At 27.4% G+C, this 26,407-nt stretch overlaps 1 protein-coding gene and 2 long non-coding RNA genes across 3 annotated transcripts in view; 1 reads left to right on the forward strand and 2 right to left on the reverse strand.

The window, feature by feature from the left end:
- Positions 1–5,104: 5,104 nt before the first annotated feature.
- LOC136982957 (mitochondrial ribosome-associated GTPase 2) overlaps positions 5,105–26,407 on the reverse strand; it is a 37,431-nt gene continuing 16,128 nt past the window's right edge. The window contains exons 5-7 of the mRNA XM_067279528.1: positions 21,287–21,508; positions 15,556–15,694; positions 5,105–5,604 (exon numbers count right to left, since the gene is read on the reverse strand). Of these exons, the coding sequence (XP_067135629.1) occupies positions 5,231–5,604; positions 15,556–15,694; positions 21,287–21,508 (735 nt within the window). The 3' untranslated portion in view covers positions 5,105–5,230. The remainder of the gene's footprint in view (positions 5,605–15,555; positions 15,695–21,286; positions 21,509–26,407) is intronic.
- On the forward strand, positions 10,980–12,029 carry LOC136983055 (uncharacterized). Its single transcript, XR_010881974.1, has 2 exons — positions 10,980–11,120; positions 11,847–12,029. It is a non-coding gene; the product is annotated as an uncharacterized lncRNA (long non-coding RNA).
- LOC136983054 (uncharacterized) lies at positions 12,249–12,491 on the reverse strand. The gene is made up of 2 exons (XR_010881973.1): positions 12,409–12,491; positions 12,249–12,328 (listed from the first exon to the last, which is right to left on the reverse strand). It is a non-coding gene; the product is annotated as an uncharacterized lncRNA (long non-coding RNA).

Below are 26,407 nucleotides of genomic sequence, written 5' to 3' on the forward strand. Positions count from 1 at the left end.
CAATTCATTTCTTTTTCAAATATTATATTTATAAATTTAGTTATTTATAATAATGATATCATGCAATCTTGACAAATACAAGATGTGTATCAGATAGTTTGATGAATATTCTCATATGATTTTGAAACAATTTTCTTTTCTATACATCAAATCAAACAGATGATTGATTATTAGTTTTTCTGAGTAAACTGACTTTTACAAGCATCCTGCATTTCAGATATGTAAATTCAAATTATATTAGTTTCCATTGCACAAAAAAAAATGATAAATTGTTTGAAATTTGAAAGTTATTTTAAAAACTAAAGTAAACCTTACAAAATTTTAGTTTCACTATTTTATTTACTACTTAACTGCATATATTTTCAATCACTCATTATTTTAAAATTTAATTCCAAATTAAATAAATTTTCATTTCTTGACTGAAATGTTTCAATATGATTCAATAACTTATAAAAATTTAAATTTAAAATGTCTGAAGCAAACATTGGGCTGGTTTCCCAAATACAGCAGCTTTTTGATGAAAAAGATCAAATTGCCTTTTTTTTTTTTGTGTTGTTCAGCCATTTTGTATTTAAATTATTATACATATATATAAACTGAAATTACTACATAAAGTTGCAATTTGGCCAATAATTGTTATAATTATACAAATGATGGTTTTGAACTAGAAATTGTAAAATAAAGTATTTTGATTTATTAATTTCTTAAAATTTACATTTGAAAATAATCATCTGATCTCGTCTTAATATTTCTGGTTTTAATATGTTTATGTTTATGTTGATTTAAAAAACTGTATTCGTATTTATGCAGTTAAGTAGCTGCTAATGTTATATCTGATACAAATTGATGGTGCTCTGGAATCTTAGTACAAATGTTGAAGTGTGCCATAGATAATTTAAAGCCTTGAAATATTTTATTGCCTAAGATGAATTGAGACAATATTCATAATAGGGAACCATTTATAGATATATTCATTTCATCATTTCAGTCAATCATTATATCCAAATTGTAACATAAATCATTAGTAATGTATCTGTTGTACAGATTTATTATATGTATTTTAAAGATGTTAATCAAAAAGGATGTTAATGTGCATCCATGCCATTGGATATGACGTCTCGAAACTCAGTAATTGTAAAGTCCTATCTCAAAAGATATGATTTGCTACTTATTGTAGCATGTTTGTGATATAAATTTTGTTGTGCAATACAGAGGATTGTTGAATATATGACAACTTGCATGTAAATATGAATTACATCAAAGAGTGCATATACGTCAAAGGTGCAAATACATCAAAGAGTGAAACCACTTTTTCTAGTCATTTATGTTAAAATGATGTTGTACTTGTTTTTATAATTAAAATTACAAATGATTCCTTCTTAATCTGTATTCTGTTTAGAAACAGAATGTCCTGCATTAGATTAACAAAATATTTAAAATAAATTTTACAGTCAGGTGTATATTTAAATGTAAATAAGAGTGTAAAATATTGCCTATTGGCAACTATTCTGTTGGCAACTGACTTGTATAAAGAATAAAGTTAAATAATTATATTGGTGTTTCCATGGAACTTTTAATGTATTTTAAAATAATAATATCTTTAATTAGAAATAGTGTTGTGTACAGGATGTAGAGTATCTATTATGTAAAATCCTAAGTTCCTATATGAAATTAATATACAGTAAGACCCCGCTTAACGCTGTTTCGGTATTACGTGGTAGTATTGGAATTACTGAGATCGCACAGTGTTGAGATCAACGCATAATATCAAATTTTAAAGCTTATTAACTGCGGCAGACATTCCTACAACTGATTGATAAAACAAATGGAGCAGATAAACAATCCATTAGAGATTTTTGGAAAAACTATAATATCAAGGATGCTGTAGACAACATCAATCTTTCCTGGAATGAGGTGACCGAGAAATGTTTTGAAAGGAGTATGGAAGAATGTATGGCCGGAGCTAAGCAAGGATGTTGACACAAGAGAATCCATTGTTGATGTTGACGAAATTGTCAAGCTAGCTAATGAAACAGGGTTGGATAATATAAATGCACAGGATATTGAAGAATTATTGCAAGTTACAACTGGAGAAAGTTTTTCCAATGATGATCTTAAAGAATTAGTAGAACAACAGGTGCATGAAGATGATGAAATTAGCATTTCTGAAGATGAGAAACAAAAGGAACTTTTAACAGATTTTCTAAAAAAAAGTTTAGCCAGTATAACGGAAATAATGGATCAGTTTATACAAAATGATTTCAATTTTGATAGAAGTTCAAAGGCAAGACGAAGTGTCATGGATGCGATGTCTTGCTATCAACAACTGCTTGCTGAACGAAACAGGAAAAGGCAAACGACGTTAGATAACTTCTTCACAAAGAAACAAAAGATGTCAAATGAGGAAGAACCTTCCTCATCACAAACATAACTTCTTTACTCAAACTTTTTTTTTTATTTTCATGAATGTTTTATGAATAAATTTCGATATTAGCAATAAATAAGTCTATAATTAATGTAATAAAAAAGTATCTAACAATGAATGTTACAAATTAAAACAAAAAAAAACTGATAAATTTTCCTATTCTCTGTTCTGTTTCACGTATCCCCCGTATTTACATGTTAAGATGACCCTGTTTAACGCTGTTTCGTTTAGCGCTCTGTCATCTAGGAACACATCCCCCGCGTTAAGCAGGGTCTTACTGTATAATATATAATATATACATAGTTATAACTATTTTCATCTTTAAAAAATTCAAAAAATAATCATGATCAAAAGAAATATTTTAGATAACATAGATATTTCAAATCAATCTATTTTTTTTTTTATAGATCGAAAATATTCTTCTATTCAGAAACTAAATTTAAAAAAAAATGATCTATAATAAAATAGTTTTCTTCGTTATCCTTTAAATGATGATAATTTTTATGATTAAAACATGTGAGACAATTTATTATTGCAGTAGATGAGCATTTCTATTGAGTCTTTCTTACTTAATAATTTATTGCTGCTCCAATCAATTCTTTATACTTCTTGCTGTCTAATCCCCCAGAATGCTATTAGTGATTTATTTGCAATGATATTATCATAATGTAATTAGTATAATTCTGTTTTCTTCTACTTCTTCCAACATTAATTTAAACGGCTAACAAAAAGAATGAGTATGATAAATTGAATAAATAAGGATGAAAAGTAAGAAATTTAAACTTGAATGGCTTGAAACTTTAATGTTGGTATTCACAATCAAGGGTCAAGAATTAGAATTTAACCAATTATCATTCACTTTACTTTCAGTAGATGAACACTTATTAGTTAATTTCTAACTAACTCTTAAACTTTAGTTGTGAATACAACTATTATTCCAAATTACCAAAATTTGAATGACTGACTATAGCATATTAAGCAATTTTGAACTTTTTAATTGAATTTAAATTCAACATTAATTTAGTATTACATGTTGAAGTTTTTTAATGTTTCTATATAAAGTTTAATGTGCATGACATACTACACTAATTTCCATTATATCAAAAGATTTTCTATTTCAATTTTAAAAGCTCTAATTCCTTATCAAGTTAATATTATATAATGTTGTTATAATAAGATTAAAATAACTTGAAGTAAAATATTAAAAACTGTTCACTTACATTTCTTTTTTTTAACTTTTGAGTCTTTCTACCCTACGTACACTAAGAAGGCCTTTTACCATGCACATCATAATTTTGGCAAAGCCAGAATGGAGGCAGCCTCCCTTCTGGATGGTGAGGGATAGGGACCAGACATATCAGGTCAAAAAATAATGTTTTAAATTATTATTTTGGCAACCATATGCTCATATTTTGAGACTAGGTAATGAAAATTTGTATATTCACAAACAATATTTAAATTTTATATACTGTAATATTTATGAACACATTTTTTCCAGTATTTCTGTTATATTAATTATCTTACATATACAGTACATATAAAATATTGATATAATTTAAGCATATAAAGAATATTTTATAAATATTCCCAAATAAAAGTAAATACATTTATCCAATAAAATAATATCTAGAAAAACAAATTTTAAGAATAATGTGCACATTATAATTTGTTATTATATAACAATCAACTTCTTAAATATTTTTTTTAGCTCAAATACTTTTTTAGAAAATTAACTAATTTTAATAAACAAACAATAATGAGTTGACAGTCAAATAATTGTCATTTGTTTACTGAAATTATTAATTTCTATATATTAAATGGGTAGAATTTGAAATATGGAACAAATTTTTTGAAACAAGGTATTATTAAAAATTTTTAAAAATCCAAAATTAAACTAAATTTAAATTTAATTATATTGCCAAGTTTCTTATTTGCTTTCAGTGATTAAAATATTGAAGTTGTTTGAAAACATTTAGACTTTAAAAAACTTTTGACTGTTAAATGCTGAAGTATTTAAGTGTATTTCCTTTTCAAATAATATTTTTAATAATCTTAGTTATATTAAATTATATTACAAAATAATGAAAATAAATAATAATAATAATAATATATAAAATGTAGAAATTATTCTATGTAATTTTTCAGCAAAAGAATTCTGATATATATATATAATTTTTCAGCAAAAGAATTCTGATATATATATATATATATCAGAATTAAATTTAATATTAATTTGTCTATACAAATTAATATTAAATTAAAAATAAACAAAACTAATCAAAGGAACTGGACTAAAAAATACTTTATCACTTTTAAATATGTGATCATTAGTCTATCAAAAATATACATGCAATAACATGAAGTTGATTTCTTCTTTTTGATTAAACACTATTAATTAATTAATTCATATAATTTACTTTTTCTACTTATTACATTTTTGTAGAATATTCTATAATATAATTTGTGTGTGTTTCGTTACTTCGGATGAAAATTATTCTGAATCCAAAGTAGGATATAATAATAATAAAATTGTAATTTTATAGTATAATAATGCAATCATATATTTTTTTAAAATGCATACTTAGTCTGATTCTAAATACATTAGTCTGATTCTAAAATAAATACTCTCTACATAAAAAACATTTTCTATAAATGCAATAGTATTTTAAAGATCATAGATCAAGAATAATTTAAAAGGTTTATTTCAGATAAAAATTATATTTAAAATGCATCACAAAATAATTTCATTACAACATAAAAAATAACAATTTAATTATATACAAAATAACAATTTATTTTGACTCATTACCAATTCAATTTTCCTTCATTATGTTTATCATACATACTTCTAAGATGATATAATAATTTAGTTAATCCCTTACCATATTTTGCAGATACAGGAAATATTGGTAAATCTGTACTTTCTTGCAAACTTAAGAGATTTTCTTTTGCTTCTAATTTATCTATTTTATTTGCTACAATAGCATGTGGTTTCAGTGAAAGACCTGTTTTGTATTGCTCAAGTTCATATTTCAATGCATCCAGCTGTTTAGTAGGTTTGTTTTCTGACAAATCAATTACATATAACACACAAATGCAGCGTTGAATATGTCGCAAAAATGAAAATCCAAGCCCCTTGTTCAGATGTGCTCCTGGTATAAGACCTGGCAAATCTGCAACTATAAAGATATTATTTATAATTAGGTTATATATATATTTTTTATTATTATTATAAATATGCTGTTTTACTAATCTAATGCATTAAATTTACCACAATTACTAGTGCATGTTATGTTGTTTCATATAATCATCACCATAAAAATATAATTCAATATATTTTGATTTTTATTTGGTTTGATATATACGTTTTAAAAATTTATTTTCAATATGTGATTTCCTGACTTCTTACGCTTTTAATAAAAATATTATTTAAATGTTTTGTTATTTTAATTCATTATTTATAACTTTCTCCTCATTTACTTCTTATGCATAGAAATAATAAGTTTTATAATAAATGTTTAATGCCAAATTTTGGATAAATATTATCATTTTTTATTTATGATTAGAGAATTTAAAATGAGAAATTCTCAGTATTTCTTGTTTATAGAAATATTGAGGATTCTTTGAATTATAAAATTAAAAATGACAAGTTCTTTTTAAAAAAGATATCAGTCATAAAAAGATCAATGTTTTCCTATAACAAAACATAAGTTGGTTTGAAATTCAAAATTTATTAGCTTTACAATTTTATGTAAAAAGTTTATAAAATTCTTAAATTTCCTTCCATATTTTTGAAATTATTTTATATATGTCCATTATTACAAATATATAAATTTTCAATATCTTCACACAAGTCAGATTTGTGACTTATTCTTTACTAACTGTCTTGATACTTAAAATTATCAGTTTTTCTTTTTTTTTTACTAAATACAGGTCAGGTACAATCTTGGTAATCTGGCCAGTTGCATGTCCAGTGATCTGACACTAGTCGACTTTCAAGTATTACCAGCACTATTACTAAGTTGTAAAGACGTTCCCCACTACTTCGAATTACAGTTTCTCCTAAATTTGAACACCTTCCCATTAAACACAGCACATTAATGAGCCTTGGCTTGAACATTCAAGCTTGGTCATGATATCAAAGATTGTTAGGCTTATCAGTTTAAGCTACTCAAAAAGTATCTTATAGCACAGTACTGTATAAATATAAGAATGAATTAAATTTTCCCATCAAAAATACTGTATTTTCCACTGAATTTCCAATATCCCACTAAATTTAGTGGGAATCTACCAATTTGGCAACATAATTACCAACAATGGTAGAAGGCAATAAAAAATTATTTTTAAAGAACTGGTGATTAATTTGAAAACTCTAAAATTCAGTAACATATGATTGCTATTCTATATATATATATATATATATATATATATGTGTGTGTGTGTGTGTGTGTGTGTGTGTGTGTGTGTGTTTTTTGATTAAGGCAATGTACTAATATCATGCAAATAAACATATGTTTTCTTTCTGTATGATTAACTATTGAATTCACCTTACTTCCAATAATCTAAGAATATCCTTAATCAGACAATGTTTCGGTCCCATATCAGATTACCAAGATTGTTTTGTACTTTCAAAGTTGTTACTTTATTTATGATCTATAAGAAATTATTAAGAATATTTATTCACTATAGAATATAGTTTATAAGAATAATATTCTCTACAAAATGTAATTTATAGTATGGATTATTTAAAATGAAATCATTAATTATAAATGAGTTATCACATTTTAGCTAATTCATACTATAGTATTAATGATTTACTGATATATCATATATGTCATAGTTTTGAAATTACATGATAAAATATTATAATATACAATAATGAAAACAATTTTTCAATCATTCATAATATATTTTATTATTAACAACAATAAATTTAGAGCATAAAATACTGCACAATAAATATGAATGCAAAAGTAAAATTCATAATAAATATTTCAGTTATTTTTGAAATTTGATTGAATTAATATACAAATTACTGTAATTTGATTTATATTTGCAGAGTAGCACATAAATAAATTTAAAATATTTATTTATTATATGATAAAAGCGAATCTTATAGGAGACTACATGATTAGTAAATACATAGATCTGTTAGGAGTTATCCAATATCTATTGAAAAATACCAAAAATTATAGTATAAATAAACAAAATAAATATAATAAAAATATAAACTAAAAGAAAAAATTTTTTATCTAACAACATCAAAAGTGATACCAACTTGATAAATATCAAATGAACCATTGGTAAGTGTAGAACCAACAAATATTTAGAAAGTTTTAAGCAAAATACTAATTATTAAATGTGTGAAAATGATAGTTAAGCCTAAGTTAATAAAATACTTAAAGAACAGAAACAGAAAATAATTTTTTCAGATAAAAAAGATAAAATCAGACAAAAGGAATATTATAGTAGATCAGTGGTTCTCAAAGTGGGCCCTACCACTCCCCTGTGGGTGGTGAGTAAATCTAGGGGTGAAAAGAAGCAAGTGAGTGGCAGGGGGTTGCTGGAGACAGGCCACTGACCAAATGGTTACCATAGGCAAGAGTTGGAATCACTGACCACCTTTCCCTTTCCTCTGATAAAACAAGTAAGAAGAAACATTGTGTTTAATGATTTCCAGATGTGGGGAACAGTGTACAGTAAGGACACAAAGTGTGAGGTTCCTAGAAAAGTTTTTCTTAAAATATTTCCAAGCCTTTCTCACACAAGAGAAAGGAAGCATTGGATATAAGTTTATGGAACCAAGGGAGTGGTGGCTCGAAAAAGTTTGGGAATCACTGTAGTGGATAAAAGTAGATAAAAGCCAAATTTTCATAATATGAGTTTACTTTTGTAAAACAGACATCTTATTTCTGAAAAGTAAAATGAGTACGTACTACAATACATTATATAATCATCTTGGATCATTAATAGAAGGCAATAATTGATTATTTCGGCAAGATTATACTCACATTATTATTGATTTAGATATATAATTAAGTGAAGAAAAGAAAATTATATTCTGTGCTAATCATCAAGAATTTCCAATATTAATTTAATGGAAAATATTATAGGTCACATTATGACAATTTATTCACCAGAAAAAGAAAAATGTAAAAGGAGTCAGAAATGAAAATTTATTGCTGCTGAATATAATAAAGATAAATACATTTAAAAAAATGTGGAAGTTATTGAAAAAATGCTTTACCACTTTCATTATCACCATTTGTGTTTTCTGTTTCATTGCAAATTATTGAATAGTACATCTTCCTCTGTTATGTCCAAGTTGTTGGTGACATATTTCTTAAAGTCCTTTATAATTGTGTCTTCACTAACAATCTTTCATAATTTTACTGTTATGCTAACTTTTACAAGAATATTGAAATTTTTATTACTTTTATCTATGTGATTAATTAAGAAAATTAGTCACATTCAATTACATTTCTTTCTTACCAAAATTACTTCAGTTAGAAATAAAAATTTTGTTTTAATTTGTATTTACAAAATCTGGAGATCAAACCACATAAATGAATTTTTGACTACTTTCTTAGTAATTTTTAAAAATTACATTTAAATTTTACCTACAATCAGTATGCAAAGAGTTTGTTTCATAACTCTTTGCATACTGATTGACTAGGTACAATTTAAATATTCAAGAAAGAAACATACATTGGACACCCAAATTATGGGTGACAAATTTTAACTTATTGCTTCTTTTTTATTGATATCAATAAAAATGAAATTAATAAAAGTTATAGATCAAAATTGAGATATTGTCCTAAGCACTGGGTAGCATATTTCATGTGTATTTTCACTTTTATGACTATTGAAAATGAAACAAAAACTTTATAAAATTCCTTCATTCATCAAAACATTTTTCCTTTTTGTTCTCTTATTTTTTATAACTGTCTAAAGTATTTTTTATAAAGTCTAAAGTGTATGTATAATCATATCAAATACATAAATTTATAATTACAATAGAAATTTATACTTTATCACAGAATAAATCTCACTGTAAATTTTTGGCAATCTTTCCTCACTTTTTGACGACTACTCAATTAGTAGATTCCTAAGTGTAAAATAAAAATATGACCAAAATAAAATTTCTGTAGAAGCCTGCAAAACTGATTGATTCTTTTGAATGGGATAAAAACAATTGGTTTAGTTTAGTCAATTGTTTTTGAAGAATTGGCTAATCAATTATTTACAATTGTGCCAATCACTTAATTCCCATGCATAGTTCATGGGCTACAGCATAACAGATCACAACTTGTCTACTGTGTTTAGTATCACTAAACAATCAACACAATGAATTTTAGCATTAGTTTAACTATGTATGATGTGTACCAAAGAATTATCAAAATCAAAGAAAACTAATCAAACTTGAATATAAGTCGAAACTCAAATATAGATCAAGAGCAATTTTTTCTCTCTTTAAAACTGGAAAAAACAAATATACAGGCCAATACAAGTAGTAGTGGTTTGACACATACTAATCACAAAATTGTCGAGTAAATAATTTTTCGGATCACAAATTATTTATTAATACTCACCTTTCACAATACTTGAATTAATTATATAAGAACTGCAATTGGTTGGTTTTTGATATAAATTAAATTTTAAGATACGTTACAATTTATTTTAATGCTAGGATCAGTCATGGAAGCATACAGTTTTATTATTACCTATGACAGCAACAGAAATTATTCTAATAATAAGTGACGCAAAAAGAAAAAATTTTGATTAATCAATCAGATGGATTCCTTCCTCCTCTACTGGTGCCATTATTGTTGATGGCAAGAGGACTAATTGGTAAAGTAATAAAGAAAATAATTTAATGGCAAAGCAAATGGCTCTGGTCCCTCCCAAATTGTTAACAGAATATCAAAGAAAACCTGAAATAAGAATTGGTAGTAATATTGAAGAATTACTCGAGAGTACTGATTTATCTGATGATAGTAAAGTCAAATTATTAAGTCAATTGATTTCAAGATATCAGAGAACCGTTCATAAACCGAAAGAACCAGTTAGAGTGTCTGTTGTATCTGATGAAAAACAAGAAGCATCTGAAGAAAAACCCAATGACAAAGGTGAAGATGCATTTATTAAACAAATAACTATATCTGTGCCACAGCTATACCAAAAATACATTCCACATTTAATCAACAAACTGAGACAAAATCATTACGGATGGAATACAAAAGGTGAATTAACAGTCAGCAGTAACCCAGTTGTAGGAAGTCATACGGTGGATTTAATATCTCATTTAATGAGAAATAGAAAAACACCAGTAGCCCCAATTGGTTTTAACAAATTTTGGGAAGGATTAAAAAAAAAAAAATATTCCTAAAGAGTGGATTGGAAACAAAAGTTTGGCAACTCTACCTGAAATCAGCAAAAAGCCAAAATATCAACCAACACTTGTTGAAAGTCCCGAAGAAATTATTTCTACAAATTCTCCAAGAGTATTTTAACAGTGGAAAAAGTCTACGATAAAGAGGAAGAGTCCCGATTGGAATAATACTCTAGAAATTGATCATTTGAGAACAGTATTCGTAGATTATTAATGAATACTATCATGTTATAGAGACTAGCATCCGGTGACTCAAAAATAAAAAGAACTTTTGGAGGAGTTTTTGCATCCGATGATTTACCCGTTTGCATCGCTAAATATAAATCATTTATAATTAAATAAATAAAAGCATAATTACTGAAAAAACAGCATTAACTCACTGCAGAACGAACGTTTTCAATGGCCATCGTCGGGTTTGATTCATTGGAATGCTTGTAGGAGAACGCGCATTTCAAAAATACGAAAACTGCACGTGTTGAAGTTACATGCATGTCTGATGTAGCGCTTTAACCAACAGTCTTGAAACTGGCTTCCTTTTTTCAACAAACCTGATGCTAAAAATATACCACACAGACAAACTTGATATAGGTCTATTTAATGTCAAAATACGCCCTCCATGCAGTCACCAGCGAGTCCATTTCTTTAAAATTGATGGCTGTTCTCCTCTTGAACACTTTAAATATCTCCAGCTGCTCAAGATATTTGAGGCTGGCTCGGTGATCACATCGTTGCAGTAATCGTGCATTGTCAAAGTCCACCCTGATGTCATCATCAAGGGCATAAGAAGCCAATGCCGTATTGGAAAGGCATTTTTCAATGGAGTAAAAGGAAGCCAGTTTCAAGACTGTTGGTTAAAGCACTACATCGTATAACTTCAACACGTGCAGTTTTCATATTTTTGAAATGCGCATTCTCCTACAAGCATTCCAAGAAATCGAACCCGACAATGGCCGTTGAAAACGTTCGTTCTGCAGTGAGTTAATGCTGATTTTCAGTAATTACGCTTTTATTTATTCAATTATATACCAGTAATGTTGTGGTGATCATTTATAATTAATTTAGATGAAAAAAATAAGCCCAGAAGTCATTGGGTATCTGCATTCTTCGATGGAAAAACCTGTTTATATTACGATAGTTATCGGATGAAACCGACAAAACCAAAAATTATTAAATTTATAAAACAAAATTCCAAAAATTGTTGTTGGAATAATATTGTTCATCAGAGTTTATATTCAATGAATTGCAGATATTTCTGTTTGTATTTTCTATATAAAATGAATATAAATCAATCTTTAAAAGAACTGAGTATAACTGATAAATTTTATAATGATGAATTTGTAAAAAAATTTGTTAAACAACATTTGTATTTAGCATGCCCGCTTACCATAATATATAATCAATGTTGTAATTCAACGAAAAATAATAAAAATATTTAAAATATAAAAAAATCTTTTATTTATTTTCCAAAATAATAAAACATAATACACTGTTAAGATCCAGAAATTATAAACCTGTATAAAGTAAAAAAACATAAATTAAAGATAAATATAATCATATTTACCAATTTTTATATATAATAAAATATATTTACTGTGTTCGTTCATATAAACTTTATATGAGAAAACGTCACACAAGCAACAGTGTGCGGTGAAGTTAGTGTGGTCACAGCACACCTCTCCCATCATTGTTACATCTTCTGGGAAACATAGATGTTAGAAGGCTTTTTGATGTCATAAACATGGCTTGTACCCATTCCTTGATTTTGGCTGTGGGCACTTGTGAGGGTAAGTTTTTGTGTGATCTGGACATGGCACCCAAATATCTGATGATTTCGGGACTCCCCATTTTTCAATGTCTATAAATGGAATGTTTACATTGAACAAGTTTGATGTTAAATTTAAAAAGTTCTTCTCTGTTTCTCCTCTCTTATAAAAAATAACTTTAAATTTCTTATATAATTTTAATAAAATTTCAAAACCTTGATAATTTTGTTTCCATATACTGAAATTGTGTTTACCATAAGAAAGATATAATCGTGCAGTCTATTTCCAAATTGAACGGACGCTTGATCCTTATAAGTCAGTTTGTCAAAAGTAATAAATTCATTGTAAAAATTTATTCTCCCGAAATCATCACTGAACCTATCCACAAATCCAAGCTGCCTAACTAATGTATTATGAGGAAGATATTCATCTTTAATTGTAAAACCTTCAAAATCAATTATTACACCTATATTAGAAATTATATTATTATAAAAAATAATTAAATGGGGAAGCAATGTAATACTCACAATTTGCAACATTTAGAGGAAGATTGGTATTTAAAGCGTAAACTGTTGGAATCTAAAATTTTACCTTTTTTTAAAAAAATATATATTAATTAAATATAAGTATATACAAAATATACTTACAACTCATTTTAAGTTAAATTTCTTATGATGTTTAAGGATGCAAAGATGGAAACTTTAAGTTGTAAACTCCATGGTTAGCAGAGCATTTATATATGTAAATTCAAGGTTACAATACTAGCTTTTGTCCCACCTAGGGAGGAGTCTGTCAAATTAAATTTTTCCAGGGGAATATTTTAAAATTCTACAAAGTTCCGACCTCCTCCACATGCTCTTGTCCTTCCCTGATTTCGAGATAATCTTCGAATTCACGTCACAAGGGACAATGTTCTAGATAATGCTAATGCTGCTCTCTTTCACGCCTCTCATCATCATGTCAAAACACCTCCAAAAGTTGCTGTTCTTGGGACCTTTCTTTCAGATAACTCTGTATATAAAATAAATTACCTTGTTGTTCATCTAAAGTTTTTTGAAAATATCTAAAAGTGTAAGTTTACATGTTCAATCTCCACTCCTTCGAGAGCTTGCGAGCTGGCCCGTCTCATAGCAATCAAAACAGTATTATCTACTTCTACTTGAAATTCTTTAGAAACCTTTGTCTTTTGGGGAAGGATGATCAATTCTGAATAACCTGACTCTGTTACCCTTGTAAGAGCATGTTGAAGGGCATGTTTCTCAACCATTGGGGTGTTTATAATATCCATTAAACTCTACATTTCATTTAAAATAATTTTAACACTCACCATGAGAGTTGAAATCTAAATTATAAAAATAAAACATATTATTTAAAATACTCATCATTATGATATTGGTTCTGACAAATATTTACAAAAATTTCTTTTGATGTTTAAGAATGCAAGAATGAAAACTCCACGAATAAAAAACTGCTAAGGGAATTAAAAAATCTATTGTAAAAACATTTAATCATGATAAATATAAAGAAGTTTTGTTTAATACAGAACTATTAAGACACCAGCAATACGAAATTAAAAGCAGATAAAACTTTAGCTTATCTGAAAAATTACTTATAAATACAACAAATTTAATTCACTCAACAATTTTGTGATTAGTATGTCAAACCACTACTACTAATACAGTAATTTCTTGCAGCTTTCTCTTTAATTTTCATGTTTGCCACTATAATTCTAAAACTATAATAATACTTTTTTAGACAATTCAAACAACTTAACATATAATAGTAAATGTCAACTGCTTATTACTATTGTGCCAATTCAACAAAACAAATTTTTAATTTCTTCTATTGAATTATACAGGGTGCATAGGAAAGTTTTTTTAACCGGAAAATTCTTGCAAACAGAGAGAGCTATGCAAGTGAGGTAACGGTATAGTAAAGTGACTATGCCCGACCTAATGCAAATGACAGCAGCGCCCCTAGTGGCGAAATTTGGAAGATAGGCAGTGCAAATCGAAAACGAAAACAGATAGAGCAAACTTCCCAATTAGAAAGTTTTAGAGCATCAATTAATTAGTACAAAATGACATGTGGTTCACACGGATAAGATAAATTGTCGCCTGTATACCCAAAAGTGTCCGAAAACGATGAACGCCATTTTGTGTGACGTTTGAAAGGAATAGCCAGAGGTATGAAGAAATATGCACAATTTATTGCATAAAATATGTACTTATGTCAATACAGTTTGATAACATCACACAAAAAACAATGGAAAGGCAAACTGTCACACAGTGATAACAAGTTTTTGAACATACTCGACATTAACTTGTTATCACTGTGTGACAGTTTGCCTTTCCATTGTTTTTTGTGTGATGTTATCAAACTGTATTGACATAAGTACATATTTTATGCAATAAATTGTGCATATTTCTTCATACCTCTGGCTATTCCTTTCAAACGTCACACAAAATGGCGTTCATCGTTTTCGGACACTTTTGGGTATACAGGCGACAATTTATCTTATCCGTGTGAACCACATGTCGTTTTGTACTAATTAATTGATGCTCTAAAACTTTCTAATTGGGAAGTTTGCTCTATCTGTCTGTTTTCGTTTTCAATTTGTACTGCCTATCTTCCAAATTTCGCCACTAGGGGCACTGCTGTCATTTGCATTAGGTCGGGCATAGTCACTTTACTATACCGTTACCTCACTTGCATAGCTCTCTCCGTTTGCAAGAATTTTCCGGTTAAAGGAACTTTCTTATGCACCCTGTATAGTGATGCTTGTATCTAAACATAGAAGAATTAATACAAATATGATATGAAGTAAAAAAATAGAATTTTTTTCTTTTTTTCAAAATAATTTAGAAAGAAAATTATAACAGATTCATTTGTATGTAAAATGATTGATCAATCCAAGAATTCTAATCACATTAAAAATATATATATTTTTACATATATTAAACAAAATATTATACCTGCTAACTGTTCATAGTCATCATAATGGATAATACCAATATGTGGATTGAGAGTGGTAAATGGATAAGAAGCAACTTTTGGTCGTGCTCTAGAAATTGCCTGAAGTAAAGTTGACTTTCCAGCATTAGGAAATCCAACCTATTAGGACAAAAAATATTTATTTTAGTTATATAGTTAAGCATTTTCATAAAGTGCAGCTTTCTTGTTAAATAAAAAATTATTATTAAATATTCTTCAAAATACTATTTTTAATAAAGTGAAAATTTCATTTCACTTTATTAAATAGTTTAATTCTGAAATGTATTGACTTGTTATACATGGAAATATCAAGATAATTTATTAGCTTTAATTCTTAAAATATCCTTTCTTGACTCATACATATGTTTGCAATCTGTAAAATTTGTTAAAACCTTCCAGATAATTTGTTTTAAATGCTGTTAAATTCAATCTCTGCTGTAACCATATTGAATTTCTGTCATAAGTTAGTTTGGAAATGCTAATGTTTTAATTAGTTTAAAAGATCTAGTGAAAAGAATGGATGATGAAAAACAGCAACATTTCTTTCTGAATATCTGCTTTACAATTGTAGTGTTACCATGCAGCAAGAACAATCATTGGAGCCATACACAGACAATCTCATTAATTCACTTTCTTTAGCAACTGTTCAAAAAATTCCTATATTATTCTGCACTAACTGAAAAGTTAAAGTCTCAGAGGATAATTCCTTTTGTTTTGAAAAAAATGAAGAACAAAATTTTAATTTGAGATTTCTAAAACTATAATTTTATGGATTTTAATCAGATTTTTTCCATCCATTCTATACATTCTGTGCAGGATCATAAATAAAACACTATGTCTCATTATCAGTAATAATTTTCCTGAAGACACATTCATCTCTTTCTGCCACAAAAAGAAAATCCTAGCACAAAGCAATTTGTTCATATTTCTGCTCTACTTTTAATAAATGAGGAATAAATCTTCTACATACCTTTCTTTTTCCCTAAATTTTGTTTCATTACTGTATGATAGTCTCTATATTGATAAATAAAACTTTCCAGAATTTAAATAATTAATTAGTTTTTTTGGTTAATTTTAATCAATTTAATTTTTAAAATTTTAATTTCCAATATTAGTTTTTATATTTCAATTTTATTCTAAATTTAACAAAACTAGCTTTAAATTCAAATCTGTTTTCTACATCATTCTTTCATATTCATGGTTAGTTGAATATGACTATATAAGCAGTTGAAAGCATTTATAAAAAAACAATAGTTTGATTGCATAAAATTCTCAAATTGTTTCTTTTAAATCACCAAATGATGTCAGATTTTTTTGCATTACTGTAATGGGGGTCATTGCTGCCTGTTGCAAAATTTGCAATTTGTGAAAATTATATTTATCTGGCAATTGCTTTTAACATCTGGCAATTGGAGTGGCAAATAGCCAAAGAGCAATCCAGAAAATAAAAAGTTACTCAGCAAAAAAAAGTATCACAGAATATGAATAGGTCTTGGTCTGATACAATTTTATTGTTAATAAAGAAAATAAAACTGCTTAAGAAATTCAGTCATAAAAACTAAATTTTTTTATATTGTCAGTTGTCCTTACATTTCAGGTTGATAAAAAAAAGTCACAGTAAGTGAAAAGCAACTTGGCAAATAATTTTCTATTTTGGCAAATGAGTTGGAAATTGCTATAAAAAAGCCAGCATGACTCCTATATAACATTATTAATTAATTAATTTATTACGTAATTTGTATTTGTACTAGACTTAAGTTAAATTACAAGATATCTACTAATGGGCAAAACTGAAATTTAAATACATTTTCAGTATATTATAATTGCCATTTTGCTATTACTCTTTTAACATTATGTCCATTTATAAGTGAATTTCTGACTTTCAAAACAAATATTTGAAATATAAATTAAGAAATATGTTGTAAAATGTAATTTGTTGCAGAACCTCATAGTTAAGCTTAAAGAGAAAGTTGTGAATTTAAGCAATTATTAACTTATTATTTATAAAATAAACATTACAAGGAAGTCAGCCATTTTGTAAGTACATGTTTAATGTAATAGTATCTTTTATCTAAGATACACTATAATCATTCTATATGTATAACATGTATATTGTGCACATTCTCCTATAATGTTTTGAGTCTTATAATTTTATTTTTTTAGTTCTTGACCTCTTTATCAATGGTCTTCACTTCATTTGTCTGTTCTAATAGATGCTTCCTTTTCTTTTCAAGCTTTTTGGCTGCTTTTTCTCTCAAGAGCTTCATTATTTTCCTTTTTCTTATATTCCACAAAAGCTTTTTGTTGGGAAGATTCATTCCTAGCTGCCACAATCGATCCTTTAGTTATAGGTATTTTTCTCAAAGAATCTACTTTGGAAATTGCTGAATGTATCGATTTCTGTGCTACAAGCAAGTCTTGTTATAGATTCCCAACAAGGCAAATTTTATTTATGGAGAAGGCTCTTTCAACATCAGCATTTCCATGAGAGAATGTAAAAAACTTTCTTAACTGTAGGATTTTTTTTTTCAGTTCCTTGCAAGCATTTCCAGCACTAATGGAAACATACTGAACTGGCAAATGTAAACCGCTGTCACTAATGTTTTTTTTTATCAATTAGACTACAAAACATATATCTAACCCTTTATTTTAAGTACAGTGGAACCTGGTTAACTCAGACCAGGATAACCTGAAGTTGCATTTAATCAAAGTCATTTCCCCCAATCATCCAGTATAGGGATTTACATGTTAAATCAAACTGTTTAACTTGAAAGGGGTTTTGATATGTATTTTCATAAACTCTCTGGAATTTTAATTTTCCATTAAATAAAATAATTAATGTTTATCTATTGAATAAAGTAATCAGAAATTTTCTATAAAGCATAGGAATCATATACAACTAAAAATAAACATTGTGTCATGTGATGGCAGGTAAGGGGAGAAGGCTTCCAGATGGCATACGTGACATACAGTCAAGATCATTTCAAAATTGACATAGCCTGTTTTTTGAACTTTTGAGTTTATCATCATCTTATCAATATGTAAAAATTAAATTAACCTTAATTTTACTTTTAAGACTTAATTTTTCATTAAATCCATCAAAAAATCTTTTGAAGAAAATATTATGTATGTTTTACAAATTGTAAATTTGTATTGTATGGCAAAACCATTTCAAAGTTGACATGAAATAAAACATTCAGAAAGAGTCAAATCAGAACTTTGTTGGACTACATTTGGCCTGAATTACATGAAGTCAACTTTGCATATTGTTAATTTATTTACGAATGATATCCTGCCAAATTTCTGACCAAACCTTAAATAATTCTTCTTTGTACAATGATAAAAATTTTCTATGGCTAAGAGGAATACAGCAGTCTAATTTGTCCCACAGATGTTCTATTAAATTTAAGTCTGGTGACTGCGGTGGTCATTCAAAAAGTTTGATATCATTTTCATTGAAATATTTTCTGAGAAGCAATGATGTATCTTTGGGATCATTGTCTTGTTGAAAGACAAATTTATTTTCAATTTTCATTTTCCTTGCTGATGCCATTAAATTGTCTTTAAGTATCTGTTTGTAATCTATTGCTTTCATGTGATCATGAATTTGAACAATATTGCCACTCTTCCATTTCAAACCCCGAAAAACACCACCAAACCATTATGTAAGGCAAGTGTTTTATTGTTCCCACAGTTTTATTTTTATCGAGTGCTTGATTTTTCTTTCTCCAAACAAATTTCCATCTTTTAGCATTCTGTAACTCTTGTTTTAACTCATCACTTCAAATAACCTGCTTCAAAACTCTAGGGACTTGTCCACAAATTTTTTGGCAAAAGCTAATCTTTTCTTCTGATTCACTGCTGAAATATCATTGGTTTTCTATGAGCCACTCTTCCATGGAAACTTTTTTTATTTATTTTTCTCTTAATAGTTGAAACACTGGCTTCAAGTGTAAGCTCATCTTTTATTTCTTTAGCTGTTATAAAAGAATTTTTGGCGATCTCACAGAAAATCATGGCATTTTCTCTTGATGTTGTGGCCTTAGGGCAGTGTCCCCATGGTAAATTTCTCACTATATTGTTATTTAAATATTTTACCACTATTTTTCTGACTCATTCTCATGATATTTGGTGCTTTTTTGCAATAATAGAAGAATCACCATTTTTTCTGCTCACGTACAATCTGCACTCTTTCTTCAAGACTCAATTCTCTCTTCTTTAACATAGTTTCTTATTGATACTAAAAAACTATTTAATTGACAACTCTAGAATTAAATTTTATGTTATAACCAATTTTAAATTAATTTCTTACTGTATTTACAATGTTTTCTTTGTTGTCAACTTTCAATTGATACAACAATAATTTACTTGTCGCTCTTCAATTCTTTATTGGTGAAACAAACTAATCAGTTATCTATTGTTTTATGCCAATTAACAAAGCCATTACAATATGCAGAGTGGTTAACAGATCAAAAATGCATTTTTTTCCTTAAAATGTTAAAAAAAAAAAAAAATTTTTTCAGTTGTCAACTTTGAAATGATCTTGAATGTAGATACTGTAACTGTTATTTGAACCTGCTTTTTTTTTAAATCAGCAATCAGCAGTTGCATAAAACTTTTTAACTTGAAGTCTGAACTTTTTCTCCCCAACTGATTCAAGTTAACTAGGTTCCACTGTATTTCTACTCAGAATTAAGTAGATATTAAGTACAGTAGAGCATCGATTATCCGACTTAATTGGAGACTGGGGTTGGTCGGATAACTGAAAAGTCGTATAACCAAAAAGTATAAAAAAATACATTATTAGTATAATGTATTAGGCCTGGTTTAAATACTAGCCTCCCTTTCATGGTCGAGCCAGTGCTGCCAGCTAAAACATGCAAAAATTTAACAAAAATAATATTAAAGTAGCCAAGACATAACCAAATATTGTAGCGCCACATCACTAGCGGACATTTGAATTTGCCGACTAGAATGCGGTCGGTTAACCGATAAGTCGGTTAATCGGGAATCGGATAATCGATACTCTACTGTATTTAAGTATTGTCCTCAGAATTTAAGTATCTTAAATGTTGGTTTAGACACCCTGAGTTACTATCTCATAAATGTTTTAATAATTATTATTATTAATTAAATTTAAATAATTATTATTTAGATTTTAATTTTAATTATTAAAGTAATTTAAAATGGTAGTTTAGCCTAATGATATTTGGTGATTTCATTTATTCAAAACATTTTCAGTTAGTTTGATATACAGTAGAGACTCATTAATCGGAACCCCGGTAATCGGAACGATTTTCAGTCAGACTGTGTCGTGCTGAATCAAACGTTTTTGATACTAAATTTACTTCTAAAGTATAATTTTCATGTTTTATATTCTTCAATATATTTATTTTGTTTGTACAAAATGCAGAAATAATTTTTAATGATGCGATAGCCTCGATTATTATTATAAAAATTTTCGTTAGGCTTAAAATCGACGAAAATTCAACACAAAGCGACACGCAATGGAGAAAAATTTGAACATTGGACAGGTTAATATATTTATTCGTACATAATCGGTAATCGGAACAAATCACTAATCTGAACAACCCCAGTCTCCAATTGATTCCGATTTTCGGTTCTCTACTGTACTTAAGATAAAGTTTAAAATCATTAATACTGTAAATGATGAAGTCTAAACTACTTTAAATATGATTAATTAGTATTTACCAAACCTGCATGAGCTAACAATTTTAACTCAAGTGAATAAATCTTGGATTCTCCTTCAGCACCTAATTCTGCTATTCGTGGATGTCGATTTTTATTGGAAAGAAAAAAACCGTTTCCTTTACCACCAGCTCCACCTCTTGCTGCTATAAATTTATCTTCATCAGAATCAAGATCAACTACAATGTTACCATTTTCATCTAATACTGTTGTACCAACTGGGACCTAAAATAAATATAATTTTATTAATTAACTATTAAATTTATTTAATAGTGAATGCTACATTAGAGTATATCGATAACAGAAATATTTTCCTATTACATTTAAATAATGAAAATGTCTAAATTTATCAACATAATATTACAATTACATGAATAATAGATTACATTCATATGATTATTAATAAATCAATTAGCAGAACTTTTTAATTATTTTGCTACACAACAATTTTGGCAATAATAATGATTTTGTATATTTGATTATGACTAAGACACTATGACAATTAACAAAACATATGTAACTGGATAAAATAATATTTATATATAACATAACCTTTAAAATTCATCATCAATTTTTAATGAAATATTTTAAGCTACAATAGTAGCTATCATCAAGTTCAAATATACTTATATACTTGAACCTAAATACAGGTATCCCTCATATAACACAGTAGATATGTTCCAAAAAAGTGCTGTGTTATGCAAATCCATGCTATATGAAACAAAGGACTAATGCAAAACATAGGGTTAGGTTCTAACAATTAACAGAAGTATACTATTCTTTTTCATTCCTAAGAAAAATATGTTTATTAAAGCAATTGATTTATTTCCAATTAATAATTAATTAAATCATAATTAAAAGTACTGTAAAATATGTTAATATTAATTTTAGTTAAACAAGGGAGTTTTCTGTTTACAAAGTATCATCATCATCTTAGCTTTTTTGTTGATCCTAATCAGTAGTATCAGCAACATTTTCATATTTTTTATTTTTTTGATTAATAACATATTTTTATACAAAATAAAAGTATGTTATTAATTGAAAATTTGTTCTAGAGGATCGCATTTATTCAATTAACTACCAAGCGACATTTTTCCAGAATTTTTGTTTGAATACCAACCAGATTGAGTACTGAGATACTGCCATATTTCGTTTGTAATTTTACAAATGATTGCTTACCTACAGTTAAAAAAAATTTAATAACACTTACCTAAAAATGTTTAAATAAATTTTACTAAATACAAAGAAACCTATACAATAATCTAAAAAAGAAAACACAGTGACAGTCTTAAGGGCTAAAGTTTGAAAGCAACAAAAACAACATCTGGTTGATAGGAAAGATAGAACAACGAAAAAAAAAATTGCACTACCAGTTTTCATTAAAGCAAACCTGATGAAATGCACAAAATAATTTGAAAATTTCAATATTCTAAAATCTGTGGACAAATTTGACACAACAATTTGCTTACTTGAAGAAAAACAAATATCAAATAACAAAGTTTACACTTAAAAATTGTGAAATTTTGTACAGAGGATTTTTAAAATTGTGTTAGAGTGAAACCATGTTGTAGAAGTGCCATGTTATATGAGGGATATCTGTATATCAGAATTTGATGAATATATGGGAACATGCAATTAATGATTAAGTAGGTCATTACTTATTAAATATGCCAAGTGTATGCATCCCTATGATTTATGCAACTATCTTGAGTCCCAAAGTTTCAATAGTGTTTGATGAATGCAGAATCAGTGAGCTTTTTGATAATGAAAATTTCATCCCATAAAACTCTGTCCTATTAGATTTTAAAAATCTGAGTATTTATTTTAGTAATATTTAATAAAAAAATTTTAATTGCATCCACACTATCACTAGCACTTCATTAAAATTTGTGCACTATTGATGTTTTTCATTGCATATTTTTATGGTAAACCAATATATAATGCCACTGGTTTTACTATTACATTTAGATATATATGTATATATACCAACTAAATTATTATTGTTGAATATAATTTTCTTTATTATATATACATATAATTTAATTTTTTTAGTTATATAATGTTTAATCTGTAAATCATTTTGTGATCATGTAATTATAATGTTACCTGAAAGTTTTTCACCACAGCTACAGTACAAGCCTACTTTTTCTAAGAATAAAAACATCTCTGCATACAAGGAATTCAAAATATTAACTCAACATACAGATATTCCTCAATGAATGTGGTTCTGATCAATGTGGATTACAGTCAATGCTGGTCTATTCTGAGGAAAGTTCAAATGTCATCTGCTCAACAGAGCTAAAGAAAATCTTATTTGAATAATTTAATTTCTATTTATGCATTTACTGTAATTTCTGAAAATATTTCTGTTTTAATTCTTTAGTTTTTGCAGAATATTTTAAAATCCTTGTACTCTATGAGGAAAAAAAGCAGGAACTATTTAAATGATGCTTGATAAATATTTTAGTTACTTTTTAAAGTTTTTAACTTCGTTTTTTTTTTGTGACTATTTTAGTGGTTAGAGTAAATGCATTCTAAATCTTTCATGTTATTTTCCATGATTTACTTCATTTTTATATGCAACTACATTATATTTTGTTTAAAATCTTTTATTAATTACTAATTCTTCAATAACTTTCTAAACTTGATTTCTTAATTTTTCCCAAGAGGATATAAATGTAAAAACTATACTTTCAGACAAATTATTCACCAACCAAAGCCAAATATAATCAGGTGAGAAATGGCTATAATATTAATAATTAATAGACAATTTGGCATTAGAGGTAGACGTTAGGCACCATATCTTAATAAATTTAATAATTACAATTAATTAAATAATTTAAATAATAATTTAGAATTACTGGAAGAAATGTTGTGGACGATGAATTCATCCCCAGCTGGCGTAATAACCGTCGATGGTTATAGCTTATATATATGCTGGAAGAGAAATGTCCAGGTCCAAATAGCGTAACTGGTAACATGTCTGCACGAATAGCAGAAGTTGCGGGTTCGAGTCCCGCTTCGGGCTGATTCTTTTCTTTCAGTAATTCTAAATTATAATTTAAATTATTTAATTAATTGTAATTATTAAATTTATTAAGAGATGGCGCCTAACGTCTACCTCCAATGCCAAATTGTCTATTAATTATTAATATTATAGCCATTTCTCGCCCGATTATATTCAGCTTTGGTTGGTGAATAGCTTTACATGTATCGGGTGTAGTAAAGATGTTTGATTAGACAAATTATTAATGACCTTAGCCATGAACTGATTTTTAACTTAAATATGTGTGGTTTCGATATATGTAGTATACTCTACTCTTTGTAATATAACTGTGAAATAAAAATCAGTAGCTAATAGAAATTTTAATAGCATGTCATTTCAGCTGATGAAAGATAGAACAGATCTCAGAACAGACCAGCATTGGAACAGACCACATTGATCAGAACCACATTCATCTGTATGTTGAGTTAATATTTTGAATTACTTGTATGCAGAGATGTTTTTATGCTTAGAAAAAGTAGGAAAGTACAGTACCTGTAGTGGAAAATTTTTTCAGGTAACATTATAATTACATGATCACAAAATGATTTACAGATTAAACATTATACAACTAAAAAAGTTAAATTATATGTATATATAATAAACAAAATTATATTCAACAAAAATAATTTAATTGGCATATATAAATATATCTAAATGCAATAGAAAAAACCAGTGTCACCACTGGTTTTTTAATTATTATTAATTATTAATTAATTACTTAATTAATAATTTTTATTAGTTAGTTAATAAAAATATATTTTTTCAGACACCTAGATTCAGATTTTTTTCAGAAATATATTTTTTCATTTTTTCAAATATATTTTTATTTTTTCAGATTTTTTCAGACTTTTTTTCAGAAGTCCAGTGTCTAGTATCAATAGTATAAAGTATTGATACTAGACACTGGACTTTTTCAGATCCACTTTATTTTCTTATGTACTTTACAGTCTTTAAAGTAATTGTTCCAAATACCAATATGTGTTTTGGGCTGGTGCCCTCATCTGTTGGCTTATGTATGTTTTCTACAGCATTTTTAAAATCTATTGTTGATGTGCATAAAATCAAAACTAGTCGTGTGGAGTTGGAGTCAGGAGGAATTTCTGGCCAGAGGAGTCGAGTTGGAGTCGGGAAAAATGTTTCAACTTCGACTCCGACATTTTAAATTTAATTTAGTTTTTTTTATTTAAATAAAAATACATATAAAATAAATTTTCTAATTTTTTAAAATGTTTTTGTGTTTTGTTATAATTCATTTATTTTAAATACAAAATGCAACAATTTAATTTATTAAATATGCATTAAGTTTTCTTTGTAGTATTTGTGTTTAGTAGTTAAATTATTTTGACCCAATTGAATTTGATTATTATTAATTCATTTCTTCATTATTCCTGCTCTAAATAAATACTCTATTTCTCTGAATGAGCCAACTAATCAGAGTATATATTTTTCTTTTCTGAACAAGGGGCTGAATTAGCTAGATCGCACACTTTTTAGTTAGACTAACTTTTCTGGAAATGGGAAACTGAAGTACAAAAGCTATATAGATATGAAAGATGTAGAATGCAATAAGATATGTAGATGTAGAATGCAATAAGATATGTAGATGTAGAATTTTATTGCTCCCCTTTTTCCTCTTATTAAATATTTGTTAAAAATTAATTTTTATACAAATAAATATTAATGTAAGTTGAATTTTAAAAATACTAACTATAAAAGTATTTGAGTAAATGCCGGGGCTCCTTTCAGAATTCAGAGTAGGGTAACCCCCTATGAGCGCCTCTGCCCTCCATAAAACAACTTGGTATGTAATTTTGCCAGAGTTGGAGTCAGAGTTGGAGTCAGAGTCAAATGTTTTTTTACCGACTCCGTAGCCCTGGTATAAACACTTCATGGTGTGTCAAAAAATATGACTTAAAGGACATAGTTTCAACATAAAGAAGTAATTAATAAAAATTCAAGCAATTTCATGAATTTGTATTGATTACCGATTTGGAAAGAAAAAGAAATAATGAATTTAGCTATTTATTAATTTAAAAGTAATAATGATTTTTACTTTATATAAAAATACTTTCAATAAA

This window comes from Centruroides vittatus, unplaced genomic scaffold (genome assembly GCF_030686945.1).
Source record: "Centruroides vittatus isolate TY-2023 unplaced genomic scaffold, ASM3068694v2 contig_875, whole genome shotgun sequence".
Classification (NCBI taxonomy): Eukaryota; Metazoa; Arthropoda; class Arachnida; order Scorpiones; family Buthidae; genus Centruroides; species Centruroides vittatus.